At 40.5% G+C, this 16773-nt stretch overlaps 1 protein-coding gene across 4 annotated transcripts in view; it reads right to left on the reverse strand.

The window, feature by feature from the left end:
* MAP2K7 (mitogen-activated protein kinase kinase 7) overlaps positions 1 to 16773 on the reverse strand; it is a 38518-nt gene that overhangs the window by 21533 nt on the left and 212 nt on the right. Inside the window, exons 2-3 of one of the 4 annotated variants that reach the window (XM_035104847.2) lie at positions 8820 to 8867; positions 8526 to 8585 (exon numbers count right to left, since the gene is read on the reverse strand). The exons of 1 other annotated variant lie outside the window; for it this stretch is intronic. In XM_035104847.2, coding sequence (XP_034960738.1) covers positions 8526 to 8553 — 28 coding nt within the window. In that variant the 5' untranslated portion in view covers positions 8554 to 8585; positions 8820 to 8867. Of the gene's footprint in view, positions 1 to 8525; positions 8586 to 8819; positions 16447 to 16773 lie in introns of those variants that run through there. 2 more of the 4 variants (XM_060271759.1, XM_035104845.2) reach the window with 2 other exon arrangements.

Raw genomic sequence — 16773 nt, forward strand, 5'->3', positions numbered from 1 at the left:
ACATAGAGGAAATTGTATGGGTTTTATTAAGGTTTTCTGTTGCAATAGTGAAAACAAATTTCTAATGAGAAGTTTGGAGGATGTGTTGGTAGGATGGGTTCTGTGGGCAAAGGAGCAGAAGAATCTAAAGGTGCTTCAATTTTCATCAAAGGACTGGGGTATATAGGTGGGGGTCCTGACTAGCTAAGTCACTAATCTTAGAAGCATCTCACTAGCTGAGGCCTAGTTTTCACAAATAGTCTGGCAGATCAATGGTAGAAATATAAGTGTCATCATAAAAACTTCTGCTCTCCAGGTTGTCTCCGCCTGACAGTTATGAAAAGCATTAACCTATTTGCTCATTTTAGGGGATAAAAACTATTTAAAAGAGGTGGAAATGTTATTGCTGCAAAAATGGGAGATTCAACTCTGATGAAGTCTCAAACACTATAGAATTACATTAAGAAACCATTATTTAATGTGATATTCCTTCCTGGTCTCCCATAGTTTTCAGAAACACTGCAGTCTTGCTCATGGAACAGCTATATTGTATTAAAGCTCAGGTTTGGCAACAATTTTTCATTAAGTTTTCAATGGCATAGGTTTTAGATTTAAAGGAGCCACACATAACAATTCAAAAAATCTTTTTCAGCACCACAACGTATCTTTGTGATCCCTTGGGAGAGCTACGGAACAGTTTGCTCAGAAACAATGTAAAGAATAAAAAACTCATTATGAGCCATACATTTATTCCTTTAACTTGCTTTTTCATTCTTTTTATAATTTGGCTTTTCTTCCCACACCAGAGTTCATAGGTTAAAGAAAGGTTAAAGAAAGTCACTTTGCAAGTGACTACAAAAGCAAAGTACTACAGCAATTTGTGAAGTTAACAGAATTCTGCATTGAGAGGACAGCCCATCCATTTTGAAAATCAACACTACAAAAATGAACAGAGATTGGTCTTAAGCTCATTAAAAACCCATCTAGTAGGATCCATGTCATTTCAAAGTTTTCTTGGAACATGTGCTGATATTCAACATTAGTCATGCTCAGAACAGACCTACTCAAATAAACGGACTCTGGGTTGGACATAGGTGCATATCACTATAGTATTTTAAGCCTCCACAGTTCAAATCCATCGAACACTTATGACTGCCATCTAAATATGTACACCTTTTCTATAGATAGATAGTTTTGGGCAATATTATGTTTATAAGTTAAAGAACCAGGGACAAATTTTTGATTTAGAATTACATTTTGTATCTGTTTCTTTTACTACAACTTTTTTTTAATGAGTACCTTAGAGTTCTAAAAGAGCAAGGGATCCAGGGGCCAAAATACCAAAAGGGTGAGGCAGGATTATGTCTACAGCAAAAATGACTGCAGTTGTAAGCAAATGATAATTTTCATAGATTTTTCTGGACAGAAAATCATCATTTCTGTATACTATTCATACCACCAAGTCCCACGCTAAGCAGATGTTATAAATGAACTGAGCTACAACCTCAAACATTTTCTTCTGGCTTCACTTGGGATATATATATATATATATATATATATATATATATATATATGAACTCTTATAAAACATTCAGTCTTACCTCTCCAATGGCTCTCTATTGCATGCTGTTATAGCAGTGGTTTGGGGCTTCCTACTATTCGGAACTCTTTTATTTGTCAAGCACAGATAGGATTGTGCCTATGGCAAACTGCAAGCAGTAGATTAAAGTTGCTTAGGAATCTCTATTAACAAAAGCAAGCCAGTGACCAATGAAGCAGTATAATTTAACCCTGGAGGGAGTGAAACCTATAAAGTGAGAATAAGACCTTAATAAGAGTATTGTGATAGACAAACACTGCAAAGTTTATTGGCAAAGAAGTAGCAGTTTTGCCATTTAAAAATGTGTTCCAGAAGCCTCTACAGCAGGGGTAGCAAACAGAGTGCTCTCCAAATGCTGTTGGACTCAAAACTCCCATCAGCCCAGCTGGCTTGGCTAATGGTCAGATAAGATGGGAATTCAAGTCCAGCAACATGTGGAGGGCAACATGTTGGGTACCCCGCTCTACAGAATTCACTGCTGTTTTCTCCTGCCTCCTTAGGAACATAATGTATCTTATACAGTCAGTCTCATGGGACTAACCCAGTTTGGCAGTGAATATTTGGGAATATTGGGAATATTGTTTGCAAAAACAAAAAACTGCATTTCAGCTGCCTTGACACGCACACAATTATCTAGGCAGATAATAGTTTTTGCACCTGGGTGGCTCCCATCTGAATTATGTGTGCCATATCTAGCACAATGCAACTGTAGTGGGTCCGAACTATGTGATATGCCTCTCCTGACTGGTGCAAGAGGAGTGCCATATATTAATCTCAGGGTTTGTCCATATGCTATAAGACAGAAGTGGCAGCTTCCACTTTTCCCTCCAATTCGACTGTAACTTGGGATTTGTTTATCTCTGAGATTTGCAGGTTCCACATTACTGAAGTCTTGAACTTCTTCTTATACCCTTCTTTGTAACATAAGGAAGAGTTTTCAGAACCAGTAACAGAATCACGTTTGTTTAAGTAAGAAAGAGAGGCAGGTATCATGAAAGGACACCAGCTTCTCTCTGGTTTCACCATCTTTAATGGAGCTAAGGTACCCTCCAACACAAGGACAGGATGCTTCTGCAAACAGAAAAGGGCTTAATCTTATTGTGTTAAGCACGTGCAGTTTGAAAGGTGAGCATATGAACCAAAGTTTCAACTGAACTGTCCAGACTAGCATGGTCCCATTGGATGGGGGCCCTCTGGAGAGCAGCAGAGAATTCTGCCTGGAAGAAGATGGGCAAGCCCACGAAGAAAGTAGAGGATTATCAATCAAGCTGCATCAAACAGGATAAAGGGTAAACTCTTTTAATCCTAGATATCAATATACCAATTCAGAAATCCAGTAACGTTAATGCTTGTGAAAATGCTGCATGGCAAATCTAGCTGCTATCCTCCCCATCACACCCTACTGCACACCTCCCCCTTGCATCCAAATATAGTAAGAGTCTGTAAAGGAGAAATCCATTCTTATAACACGCTCCCCGCTCAAGCTCTCAATCGAAGAAGCCTGCATGCTACACTACAGCTTGATCATGCAAACCTGTCAGCCTCTGTCTGCCAAAAGCAGAACCACAGCAAAGGAGAAAATCATGCTGCAGAAATGGTCAATCCAGTACAATACTGGGAAATGTTACATTAAAGGGGAAGAAAACAGTTGTAGTGGGAAGAACAGGACATGGAAGAAAGCCAAAACAGAAGCAGAGCAAAGCAGGAAGGTTTAGTTGATGGGCATAAGCAGGTACTGCGCACAGAATGGAAGCAGAGGAAAAGAGAAACACTAGTTAGGCTGCTGACATTGGAGTATTCACCAGATACTTCAGATGATGTGGTCTGCCAGCTATGGGGCATAACCCTACATGGCCATTTCAGACCAGCACTGACTGAATTCAACATGAACTCTACTCTGAACGACAATGGCTAGGAACAGGGAGGCAGAAGTGCAGGCAGAGCAGACTTACACATTTTGCAAGCTTCATAAATCAGCTTAAATTATTGTAATGGTGATAGCTAAGCTAAAAGGACAATCTAGTTCCAGCTGCTGGCATGCCCATACAAGGCTTTTCTTTAAACCAGCAGTTTAACCAGAGTTGAAACCAGGCTCAAATTAAATGTGATAGAAACTTGCACCAGATGTACAGTATTTGAAAAAAGATCTCTTGTGTTAAGGGCAAATTCCCAACTTATTATTTTAAGTCATGGAAATTATTATTCTTGCAAATCACCTCTAAACTGAGACTGCTGATAGAGCTTATATACCTGACTGCTCAGTTTCATGGCATAATAATGTTTTCTTTTGCTTAAACTTCCCACATTGCAGCTTTAAGGCATTCTCCTAAAGCCAATTCAAATAGCTCCATATTGTCTCTGCTTGTGAGCCACTAGTTACTTTAAACCAGGAAGTGGTGGATTTAATATTTTGATTAAGTATGCATGAAATAACCACACATGTGATAAAGGGTTAAAATTAAATTGTCATAAACTAGGAAATTAAGTCCCTGATGCATCTAGAGAATGAGTTACAAAGTCAGTATTACTGATATATTCTCAATGAAATATGTCTATCTGTGCAATAATAAATAAAAAGGCCTAGATTTTTAGCAAAGAGATTTCCATGAAAAATTGAAACTAATGGAAGTCAGATTTCTAAAGCCACAATCCTGCTGGGTTAGGTGGGAAAAATATATCTGACCTTCAGAAGTATTAGAAATATAACTGTGAATTCTCCATATTTCCAGAAATATTTGGTTGTATTTAATTATGCTTTGTCAGTCAGCACTTGTTCAAAATCTGAAGTTACACCAAATATTATCACCACTCTGGAAGTTCAAGGCTCACAAACCATGTAGTCACTTCTAAGATCACTTTCTCTCAAGAGAGGACTGAAATGAAGGCACATACAAATGTATTTCAGCTATCCAGACAAACTGGCATTCTTCTGAACATACATTCTTCATGGGCCATGGAGATAGGCTTTCTTTTTATGGAAGGTACTTTAGAGACAAAGGGTTAGTTATATCACTGAAATTAATGGACTTGACCAACGTAGGGTGACTAATTTCAATGGTTCTAAGTAAATGGATAAAATTCAATCACTTGATCCTGTTTCTTCCTGGCATATATTGAATTAATCCTGTGCCACGCAAATTACAGATATGATTATGAGTGAGGTTCAAGGAACGCCAACCTCTCACACAGGAAATGAAGACTAGACTTAACACTTCCTTTTAGCTTTCTATTTGAATGTGTATTTTTTAAAAAAACTTTTACAAAGAAAAATAGGCCTGGCAACAGAAGTGACAAAAGGAAGAAAGCATGTTATCTCAAGGTTTTTTTTTACTTCTAGTGACTGAAACAGCCTCCACATGGTAGCATATGGTAGCATTCCAGAGTCACAAATACAGTGATGCATCATTGGTCTGTTACATTTCTGCAATGGGGTGATTTTTGCTATATAAGGCCAAGCTGGTCTCAATATAAGCAAGCAATCTTGAATTCTGTGCTTAATTTTCTTTAAAAAAAATGCAATCTAGAGTTCATTTGGGGATATTTGAAATTGTTTATTCTCCAATGGTTGTGATGGGGACAGTAGGTAGGACCTCCTTAACAATGGGAGGCAAAGGTTCTTTTCACACAATGAGACTTTAAAAACAATATACTAGAAGGGCCATTTTAATAATGTCTACCTCCAACCTGCCGTTCTGCTGCTGGACTACAAGTGCTTCTGTGGCTCCCCCCCCCGCCCCAAGACAACTATCTATAGGCCTTTCATAACTCAGGCCTCTTGTGATTGAGAAGACAAGCTAAGCAGGCAATGGGCAAGACAGCATTTGAATGAAAAAGCTAACTAGAGCATGACACACAATCAACTGTAGAGGGATAAGAGCAGTTTCAGGTTGCAGAAACTGCAAGCTGAGAAATGCGGGCCTGTGTCTTTACGCTCTGGAATCTTTCCTTCCATAATGAAGCACAAAAATGGTTTTATTTTAATTCTAGCAGCTGCATTCTATCTTCCTAATCTCCCCATCCTCCAAAACCTGGTCATTTTTAACACCAAGCATTCTACTACCTATTCCAAATTAAATGACTGGGGAAACTCAGCCAGATGGGTGGGGTATAAATAATAAACTTATTATTATTAAATGCAGCATGCTGTCCCACAGAACAGGATGCTGAACCTGTGGCTCTCCAGATGTTCCTGGACTACAACACCCATCATTCCTCACCATTGGCCTTGCTGGTTGGGGCTCATTAGAATCCCACAAGATCCCCCAACCCTGGCTTAGAAAGTGGTTATCCAGCAGTACTTAATGAAATAACTCAAGCCTATATTGTTGCCTGCATCCCAAAATGCATATAGCTTATATGCCTTTTCATTTCTACCTTAATGAAAAGAATAAAGATTCTGAATATCCATTTTAAAACAAACAGTCCATCAATCATTGGAGAAGTGTACCAGAGAGGAAAAGTAGCACTGCCCCATTTAAATTGCAAAATGTCTCACTCACTATCCAGCAATATGATCCAGGAATTCCTTTGGAATTCAAGCAGCAAGCTGCCATGTTCCTCTTTGACTACATTTACCCAGAAAGAAGACATGGAAGTGCATCATTTACAGAAAAATCCTAGGCATGTCTACTTTTAAAGTCCCAGTGGTCTCTTGCATATAGAATTTCAGGTAGCAACATGCTTTTTTGAGACACAGCTAATGTATTTTATACAGGTAGTTGCCAATCCTGTATATTTGCAAGTGCCACCTAAGTTTCTCCGTCTGCCAATTCAATAGACAGCTTACAAAATAATGTTTGTGGGATTGTTCTTTGCCATTAGACTTCTAGGCAATAAAAGACACAGTGGTCATATTTTAAACTTTCTATACAGCCACAATAGAAAAAAACAATTCAAAGTTAAAGCTGGAATCTTCCCATTCACTCAAATGTAAGAGAAATTAACTAAAATTAAGTTTTCCAATAAATAATTGAAAAAAATGAAGCCAAAAAGTTGGAGCTGAGATGGGATTTTGTGGCAGTACCCAATCAGGTGTGCAGACTGAAGTAAAACTAACCCACCTTGCTTGCAAGCTGCTCTGGTTGCATAGTTAACCTTGGTCAACAATGAGTTGCCTGTACCATGTGCACTTCAGATGGCTGCCATGAACTGGCAAGTCAAGAGTAACACATGCTTACCGTAAACCTAATAATCATACAAACTGTCAATTTGCTGCTTTCAGAAGAAAGTGTTAGAATAAAACTATTTGAAAATGGAAGGGTAAGAAATTCTGCTGGATGGCAGCTGCAAAGAACAAGTGGCATAGCACAAAAGCACAGGTAAGAGCTAGTGGTAGGCAAGACTGGAAAGCATTGGAAGGTAATCTAATGAAACAAATTCCCATCCTGAAAGGCTTCAAAGCACTGTAAGGCAAGCATCCACTAGATAAAATGGCAGACTAGTCTCTGTATTTTCTATACTCAAAGACTGCTGCCTCTAGGGTAGAAAAACAATGCAGTAGCTATTTCACAATGCACAGCTAAAGTAGCTCAGGGCAGAAGGTGAAGAAGCCCATTTGCATAAACCAAAGAAAACACTTGCCATGATAGGCTATGCCAAGACTGTGACTTTAAACATTTACAGTGCAACCCTCTTCATGTACTACCATGGACTTGTCCAATCTGCCATGGATGCTTTAGTTGAGACTCCTGCATTGCAAGGGGTTGGACGAGATGACCCTCAGGTCCTTTCCAACTCTACAATTTTTGATCCTATGATTCTATAAGCACCAATATGCCCAGAACCTAATTAATTCATTAATTTTAATAAGAGACATTGCTACAGCAATATTAACAGTACAGCATCCTTTTAACTTCCAGAGAATAATTTTAACATCCAGAAGATCAAGGACAGCTCTCTGTATGAGGCAGGGAAGATTCCAGCACCATGCAACAGCAGCAACTAACTAAAAAATGATGAACTAGCTTTATTTCTGCTGTAGACTCCCACCCCATATCATGCAGGGCAGGCATCCCCAAACTGCGGCCCTCCCATTGTTTTGGCCTACAACTCCCATGATCCCTAGCTAACAGGACCAGTGGTCGGTGAAGATGGGAATTGTAGTCCAAAACATCTGGAGGGCCGAAGTTTGGGGATGCCTGATGTAGGGTATAGCATTAGATCTGTGCTTCACTGAATTTTATTAACTGTTTGATGGATGTTCTTAAACAACAAAGCTCTCTCTCATCTGACCTTATATTATCCAATTACAGCTTATTTAGGTAGCAATTATATATTTACTGCACATATCTCCAAAACATGTGCAATAAAAGCCCCAGTGAGTAACACTGGTCAAGAGAATTGTCTGAAATAGGTAGTTCATTTAGGTCCATCTATGAAGCTTAGCATATTTGGGACCAAATGATACCTAGACAGGAATCTGCATGGAAAATCTGTTAATAGTAATCAAAAGAAATTGGGGGGGGGAAACAGTCATACAAAGGTAACAAATACATATAAATATATGCCCTCCTGAGATTATATCAGAAACATAGTCTGGCACCATTGTGGGATGAAGCAGACACTACTAGGACCTTCATAGAAATCTGAGCCCTGCTCAACTCTAAGGAAGGCTACTCTGTTCCCATCTTAAAATCCCTACAGGAGCTGCCCTTGACTAAAAAGACAGTCTTGACTTCCTGCCCTAAAGCAAACTAGTGTGCAACAACACTGACAGTTTGCTACTGGGTTCTACCTCAGAGGCAATTGAACATCACAAAAAGCAGAGCCTACTTAATTTTGCTGTATGCAGGTTTACATTTCTACATTGCCTTTCCACTCAGGAAAATCTAAGGAAATGTATGGCAATATGAATTTCTGCCATTTGCCACTTGAGGGCTCTGGCACATTAAAGTGGAAGGTGGCAGATAGAAGGTGGAAAATATCAGCGTGAAAATTTAACGGTTACCTGTCTTCAGAAAGTGCTTTGACATCATCAGGAAAGGAAGGTGCTAAGCAACTACTGCAGCTGTGGACAATCAAAACATGTGTTCATGCATGGCCTTACATACCGCTTTGCCTAGTCAGTCTTGGCAAGTAAGGCTAGATCAATAGTAAAGGAAAATACCAAAGTGGAGGAAGGAAGCAGGGTCAGACACACACTTGGAAGAGAAGCAGACAAGTGGCAATTCTATGCAGTTGAAGGAAGCATTAAATAAATGATGCAAGAAATCCAAGCTGCGATGATAAAAAGTTCTGGTACCTGCACGTTGGGATGGAGCGGGAGCAGGGCTTAGAGTGATCACAATAACTGGATTGGGAAAAGGAAGAAAAAAACACGATAAATCACAACAGAAACAATCAAATCATCAAAATGAAAATAACTCATATTCAAATCAATTTCAGGATAAAGAGTGGAGGTGGCAAGAAACCAACAAAGGGGACAGACAAGGTGAAAATGTGATGCGTCAAACAGTAAGGAATCAATTCCACAGGTTTCACATCCCTAGTGCTTCTAACATGAAAAACAGCTATGGTTCTTGCTCTGTTAATCAACAATTCCCTTGCACAGCAGTGTTCTGGTCAATAGCCTTCATTCCTTCCAGAAAGCGAAACCCATGGCTTCATCAACAAACTACCCCAGTGCTTCACAATCATAGATATACATGAAATGTACTTAAAGTACTCAGGGGCAAAGCTCTAATTTTTCAAAGCCAGCATCAAATGTCTATGTTCCAAGATTGCACCTGGCTGATGTGCACCAAACTCCACTTCTTTTAGGCACCAATGCCGCTCAAATATTTCATATTCCTAGATGCTTAGGAAACCTTTTATCTGTGATGTTTCCAGGTCTGATCACAGTATAAAGACTTGATTTAAAGGCCATGATGTTGCTATACTCTCAAAATCAAGTTTAGTAACAGCATTTTAAACCATAAGAGGTGACTAGGATAATCTAAAGACAATAACATAATTTATGCTCTTCGATTTCTATCTATGTTAAACAGACCTCTCACCCTTATTCAAACCCTTATGCCCCTGTAACTCATGAAATATTTTCTACTTTAAGGTATCAAAATGTTCTAGTTTTTACCCAAGTGCTCAGATGCTAATAACTTCTCTTCATTTCCCTTTGAAAATTGCTTTCTAAAAGACTTCCACCCCAACTGATGCACGTAAGTAATTTCTTTTTGTTATAAAATATGCCCATTCTCTAACAAAAAAGGCAAAAAAATTCATCACAAAGTTTTAAGTTGATCCCCAAGAAGCAGAAGCAGAAATGATTGCTCCTGCTTTTGAAAACTAATGAGATTAAAAAACGACTGATAAAAACAGTATCTTCTGCTAACAGCCTCTACCTCAGGGATGAAGGACCTGGGGTCATCCAGAAGGTAATAGACTTCCAACTCCCATGAGACCCAGACAGCATTGCCAATTGTCAGGGATGATGGGAACTGTATTCCAACAACCTCTGTAGGGCCTTAGGTTCCCCACCCCTACTCTAGCTTATCAAAGGAAAACCGCCACTCTCTGAACCATCACCTTATTTATTCTTTCATTCTGTTGGACCACCACTACATGCCCTGAAAGGAAGCAAGATCTGAAATAGGATATGAACTCCTTGCTTTGCTTTATGAACACATGGAGGTTAATTAACTGGCTAACTGATATACATTACTGTAATACTATAAGCAATAAGAACAGCAAACAAAGTACACCTGCTCATAATATCAAATCAAATACATACAATGAAAAGCTCTCTGGTGTTGCTTCTTGCAGACTGAGCCATAAGGCAGTGGTTTTCAATCAGTGTGCCATGGCACCCTGGGGTGCCCTGAATGATGTTCAGGGGTGCCATGGGCAATACTGGCCTCTGTCCCTCTTTCCTTCCCTCCCTTCATCTGATGCCTTCTCACATCTCTGCTTCCCAAAGGCTTGCAGAGTTTGTTGCGGCAGCCCTGGCTACAAGCTCCCAGGTGAATGGTGTGTGTGGAGCTGACCAGGGGGTGCTTCCCAGGCCCCTGTGAGGCAGTGAGAGGAGGCACCTCTCTTTGGGGTGGCGGGGGGAGGGCAGCTCAGAGACCAGGGGCAGCAGCTGCAGGTGCCCAGAGGACTCCCAAGGAGAGGGGAAAAGAGAGGAGGCTGGGGGAACACTCCACAAGGGAGGGGTGAGAGGCTGCCAGCTTGGCAGGCAAGGTGTGACATAACTGGGCTCCTGAGCCCCACACGGGTGCTGCGGAAAGAATGTAGTTGGTCAAGGGAGCCGTGGACCCAAAATGACTGAAAAACTGTGCTATAAGGATTACTTAGTAGGACTTCTGTCACAATGAAAAGGATTCTATTCTGAGGGAATCAATTTTATAGCCTACCAATGATGGCATCATTCACATTAAAAACCAAGTTGTACTTCCAAATATATTCTCTTGGGACTTTTATACTCTTCAAAACTTCAATTCAAGCCACCATTTACTGTGAATATTAATTGTAAATGTATAAGAAATCCCAATTTCCACTCTGTTTTTGCAAGCAAGATCTTGAATAAACAAGAACTGATCCTCACATCTAAATAAAATAAATCAAGAAGCCATGTCTCAATCATCATTTTACTTTCCCCCTCATTTTAGTCATGGGTTCACTAAGAGACACTGGGAAGCAAATCTCTCTAAACTACAGCCCCTTTCTTAAAAGTGGTACATACAACTTTATAGGGTTGCTATGATCACATTATCACTGAAAAGTGTTTTACACAAGAGCATTGTTACAAGAATTATGAGAAGTCTATACCAATGTAGCAACTTGTCAAAATCCTACTTGCCTCATGCTACCGGTAATAATTTTAAAAGGTGTCTAAATCATCATTCTTAAGTTAAAATGGATTAACCAGATCTGCTTTAAAAGAGTTAATTTCAGCAAGGCAACTTTAAAACACTCCATTTTCATCAGGTTCATTTACATCTGGCATATAACCCAACAGCACAAACCAGAAGTCACACATATTCTACAAGAAACTACTATAAACATCTTCTTACAAAAAGCCTGCAATAATGAAGACATGGCCACATAAGTCATTCTCAAATTTCATTCTCTAAAAGGATTCCCACGTGCAAAATGAGATGTGATAGCCTGAAATGTGGATCAAAGTGCAGTGTAGAATTCAGAAGTTTTATATCAGAAGTTTGAGAGTAAGGCAAAAAACATCAAGCACATAATAGCTTTTTGTTGCTTTTGTGGACTACCCAGAACAAAACAGAAAGAGTTGAAATTCATAAGTCACCTTCAATAAAACCTTTTTATTCTACATAAAGCATACTGAAAGACTTACATTACTCTTAAGTTTGAGGCTAGTGTGTAAAACAAAAATCCTGGAGGTGCATCTGGATTCTCCATAAACGATATTTGAATTTTTGTTTCTCCTTTTAACATCTCACGTACACTACCCTTGTCTCATTCCACTAGAGAAACCAAGTGTATGCCTTGTCCTTTTTTGTTTTGTCCTTTTTAATGAGTACAAAACCTCCTCTACCTCTACAATCTGGTAAATTAGACTGTGGAGCATCCGACAAGGTAGGAAGGATACAGACCTTGGTTCTAGTTCCACTATACCATATAAGAAGCTAGTATCTATTCTTACTGAAGAAATGCTTCTTAATTAGGGAAGGACCATGATTCTGTCACTCTTGTGACAATATTTTGTAAACATTCTTAAGGTTAATGGGGTACATTATTAGGCATTCATCAACACTATCTCCCTCACACAAATGTGTGAAAATAAGCATACAAGATTTCAGAAAGACAGGATGTGACCTAAACAGAAGTGCACTGAATAAATATTTAGAAAGCCTAGATCAGAAATGGCTATTCAATTGGGTGGGGGGTTAGTTCAATGACTCTCCCCATGTGTTCAAAGTTAAGGGGGTTGCAGAACCACATGAGCAGGAATTGCCTCTTGCCAATTACACAGCAGGAAGGTCCACTCACCTGCAATTAGCACACAGGAGAAGGGGCTCTACAAATATACCAACATCTGTGCATCAAGATCCCAACTTATGTGGAGGACCTTTATGCACACGCTTGATGTTTTACTGTGGTTACATATTTTGTTGGTAACCCAGTCAGATGGGTAGCAAATAAATAACTATATTATTAATTATTATTATTATTATTATTATTATTATTATTATTATTATTATTATTTCAGTATGCACAGCAAGCCTCCTTTCACATAGTAAAGTGGGGGGGGGTAGAGGGCTGCTAGATGCTGCAATAGAGCCAGGATTAGCTCATGCAGCCCCACAATCCACCTCACATAGTCTCTGAATACATGGGAGGGTTATCAGAAACCTCCCCTAACTAATCATACACACATAACCTACTAACCAATGGTAACATACACACATAGCTGCCAAGTTATCCCTTTTTTAAGGGAAATTCCCTTATGCTAAATAGGCTTCCTCGTGAGAAAAGGGAAAACTTGGCAGCTATGCATACACAGTGTAATCTCCACTTCCAGCTTCTAGACTCAGGATTGAAAAGAAGCTACATCCAAGCCACAAAACCACAATGGAAAGTGGAACCAGAAAGCATTACACTCACATTAAACCCACAACTAGTTGTAGGTGCTAAAACATCCTCTTACCATCGCCCCACCCCCGGACATCTTGCACCAGGTGAGCCGATTTGAAAAGTGGCTCAAAACTGAATCTGCTCTTTGTTCTTTATTGGATATTAAAGACTAATTCAAACATTAGAATTACAATATTGGAACTGCATGTCTATATCCTGGATTCACAAAACCCCAGTACGTACTATGTACATACAAGAACCACGTGGGTACATGGGATAATATAATTACTTCCCACACCACTAGGACAGCGTTTCTCAACCGCTGTTCCGCGGCACACTAGTGTGCCGCGAGACGCTGGCTGGTGTGCCGCGACGTGCGGCGACGAGAAGGGCGATTTGCATTGTCACGTGCCTGGCGGCCGCCAATACACAACACTAACCCGCCGGAAAGCAATATTTCTCCTCCTCTTTCCCAAAGCTCAGTGCAAACGAGCCTGGCAGCCGCCAATACGCAACGCTGACCCGCCGGAAAGCAATATTTGGCAAGTGTTTCTTACAGTCATAATTATAATATAGGGCGGCACAGAGTTAAATTTTTTAACTTTTTTAATGGTGGTGTGCCTCGTGATTTTTTTCACGGAACAAGTGTGCCGTGGCCCAAAAAAGGTTGAGAAACACTGCACTAGGATAAGAAACAACCACATTCCTATTTCATTCTCAGCAGAGATCATGTAATACAAGGAGCTGCCATAGGACGAGAAAACGGAAGAGAATCCCACTCTTGTCTCTGGCCAGGACAGCAGGGGCCATTGGAAAACTGCACCCCCTGCCTCACAGGAAGTAAGGCAAAAGGGAAACCAGTCTGTCCCCATTCATCAGACAGAAAATGAGCAGCTGCCGGAATTTGCTTCCTCCCTCCCCCTTGCTTCTAGAAAGAACACTCAACTTCAATTGCCAGTTGCCCTGAGACCAGAGAGCTGATGAAAAGCAAGCTCTGGTCCCATCCAGCAGCTGCTAGATTGTATGTGTGAATTGGGGGGGGGGGGGTTTGTATTGTTACCTCCTGCTTGTAAGTTGCCTTGAAAACTGTTTTGATTTAAAGGTGGGACATAAACAGTCAAAATAAATAAATAAGCATTCATCCACTCACATGATTTTTGTTTGTGCACATTATCAAGGCACTCCAGATCACGACAGTGTTGAAGTAGCTCCCATGCTCCAGGGGTAATTCAACTTTAAAAGCAGTGAGGAACAGATGAGCTTCACACTTTTCCTCCTCTAACTGACTTTAAAGGGCAATCTTCTCCCTTTCTCAGTGGCATAGCTACTTCTGGATTCTGCTCCAGCAGCAGGCAAATGCATGCATTATAGAGACAAATGTAGGGACAGAGATATCCCAGGAACTATACTGAATGGGGTAGAGTCTACCTACCTGCACAGGTAAGATCCCTGTGTCTGCACCAAAACTTTGAGCTGTGCATGCTTAAGTCTCAGTTGTTATAATTTATTTGCTCCAACTATAGAATGACTATCATAAACTCTGATCAACATATTAAGCTATTGGCTTGTCAGAAAATATTTATGATTTAGATTTTTTGTTCATTTCACTCTCGCCCTGGCAATTTCACTTTGGCCACACAGGTAAGTGCCTTATTCAGAGACAGACTATACAGCTAGAATAATCTACTGCCAAATGATTAGAAATCAGATTTTAAAATATTCTTAATCTTTTCAATGTCACTATCATTGCAATATACATTCTATTGGACAGTGTTCTTGAAGCTACCAACATGAATCTGACCAAACTGCAGGAGGCAGTGGAAGACAGGAGTGCCTGGTGTGCTCTGGTCCATGGGGTCACGAAGAGTCGGACACAACTAAATGGCTAAACAACAACATGTTGCTTATGACAAACTTATACATGTTATCAACACACTTTCTAATATTTTGTCCTGTGTGCTAAGTAATCTAATAGCAATACAATTACAGGGGGAAATCCTTCAGTGGTACAAAAATTATTAATTCCATGTTAAATTTCAGCTCTTTATCTCAAAATATTAGTCAAACATCTATAGTAAGCATAAAAAACTTGGGCTGTTGCTTGATCATGAAAATTTTAGTCTGTTCAAAACCAGTAGCTCAAGTTTGTAGGTTGACTATAGCTATTTGACCCATACTCTACTGACTGAGCTTTTCTGGCTGTGAACAACCCTGACACCTTTATCAAAGGGAGGCCTATAAATATGGCAAATAAGTAAGTTCCTTTCTCAGCTCTCTTCTTAAGTGAATATATTCACACCTTGCCATCACTGATTCCCAAACTGCATACTGGAGCATCTAATGTGTCATGAGAGAGGCTGAAATGTGTCTTGAAAGAATTAAGTCACCATATTGGATGCCTACACCTGTCTATATCCCTCAGCATATGGAGACTACAGGTAAGTCCTTGCCATAGTCCATTGTACAACTGGCAAGTGCTTGGTCTTCCTAGAAACACCAACAAAGATAACTAAACAGAAAGAGACAGTAACCATGATGCACTAGACTATGACACAAGAAGGATCACTGACATGCATCTGAGTATAGGGTGAAAGATGCATTAAATTTTAATCCAAGATGGGGTAGGGAAACCATATGAGTTTTGGAAGCACTGTTATATACACAATATAGAACTTTCCTGTATTTAAGTTAGAACTTAAATAAAGAGCTCTTGTGAACTTCTTTGTTTACAAAAAGATACTAGTCCAGCAAATGACAGGAACCTGATCTAGAGATGCATACAATTGGGGACATTTCTGAGCATATCAGTATTTCATGGTATTCCTAACCCACCCCTCCTCCCTCTCCACTGCAGGGTGTGAGCAGTTGCTCAGGCTTCCCTAACTTTAAAAACAAAGTTATAATGTGGCAATTGGGGGGTCCTAAGTCACTTTTACTTCCTCCACTATAACAGTTACAGCATAACTCCTTGTATATCAATTTTTCTAATCAGAATACAGTACATGGGAACTCCTCTTGGCCCCACTAAAGCAACTCTGAGCTCTGAGTACAGTACTGTCATTTTAAAAGAAAATCTCAAAGAACCACGGTCCACTAACGCCATCACATCATAAACTCAACACAGGTGGTATCCCACCTCCACCCCCAGGAAGATCGATTAACCTAAGATTCCCAATGACCTCCTGTCGGTGCCCCCTACTGTTATACTAATTTCTTCTCCTTCCACCCCGAGTCCTCCTATAAAAACCCACACGTAGATAATAGCCCGGGCACTAGGTCCCAACTCTGTTCCCTACATGTTTCTTCCTTCTCAAACTCTCCCGCACCCCCACGCCCACGCCCTCCTTCAATACCCTTCCCCACTGGATTCTTTACCTTTCCCCTCGGCCTTCTTCCTCCCTGTCCCGGTGTGTCCTGGCCTTGGGCCTCCACCTCCCCCAGGCTCCGTGGTAAACAAGAGCCCCCTTGTTTCCCTGCCCCGGGTTTCCCGACCCCTTCGCTTCTCCGGGAGGACCTTTCCTTACCGGCCCCTCTCTGTAGCAGCTCGGCTTTTCCCACCCCCGCCCCCATCCCTCTGGCCCCGGGGCTCCTGCCCAGGCGGGCCCGTATCAGTCACCCAAGCGGGGGGGCCATTCCACGGAGCCTCCCCTGCC

This window comes from Zootoca vivipara, chromosome 2, assembly GCF_963506605.1.
Source record: "Zootoca vivipara chromosome 2, rZooViv1.1, whole genome shotgun sequence".
Classification (NCBI taxonomy): Eukaryota; Metazoa; Chordata; class Lepidosauria; order Squamata; family Lacertidae; genus Zootoca; species Zootoca vivipara.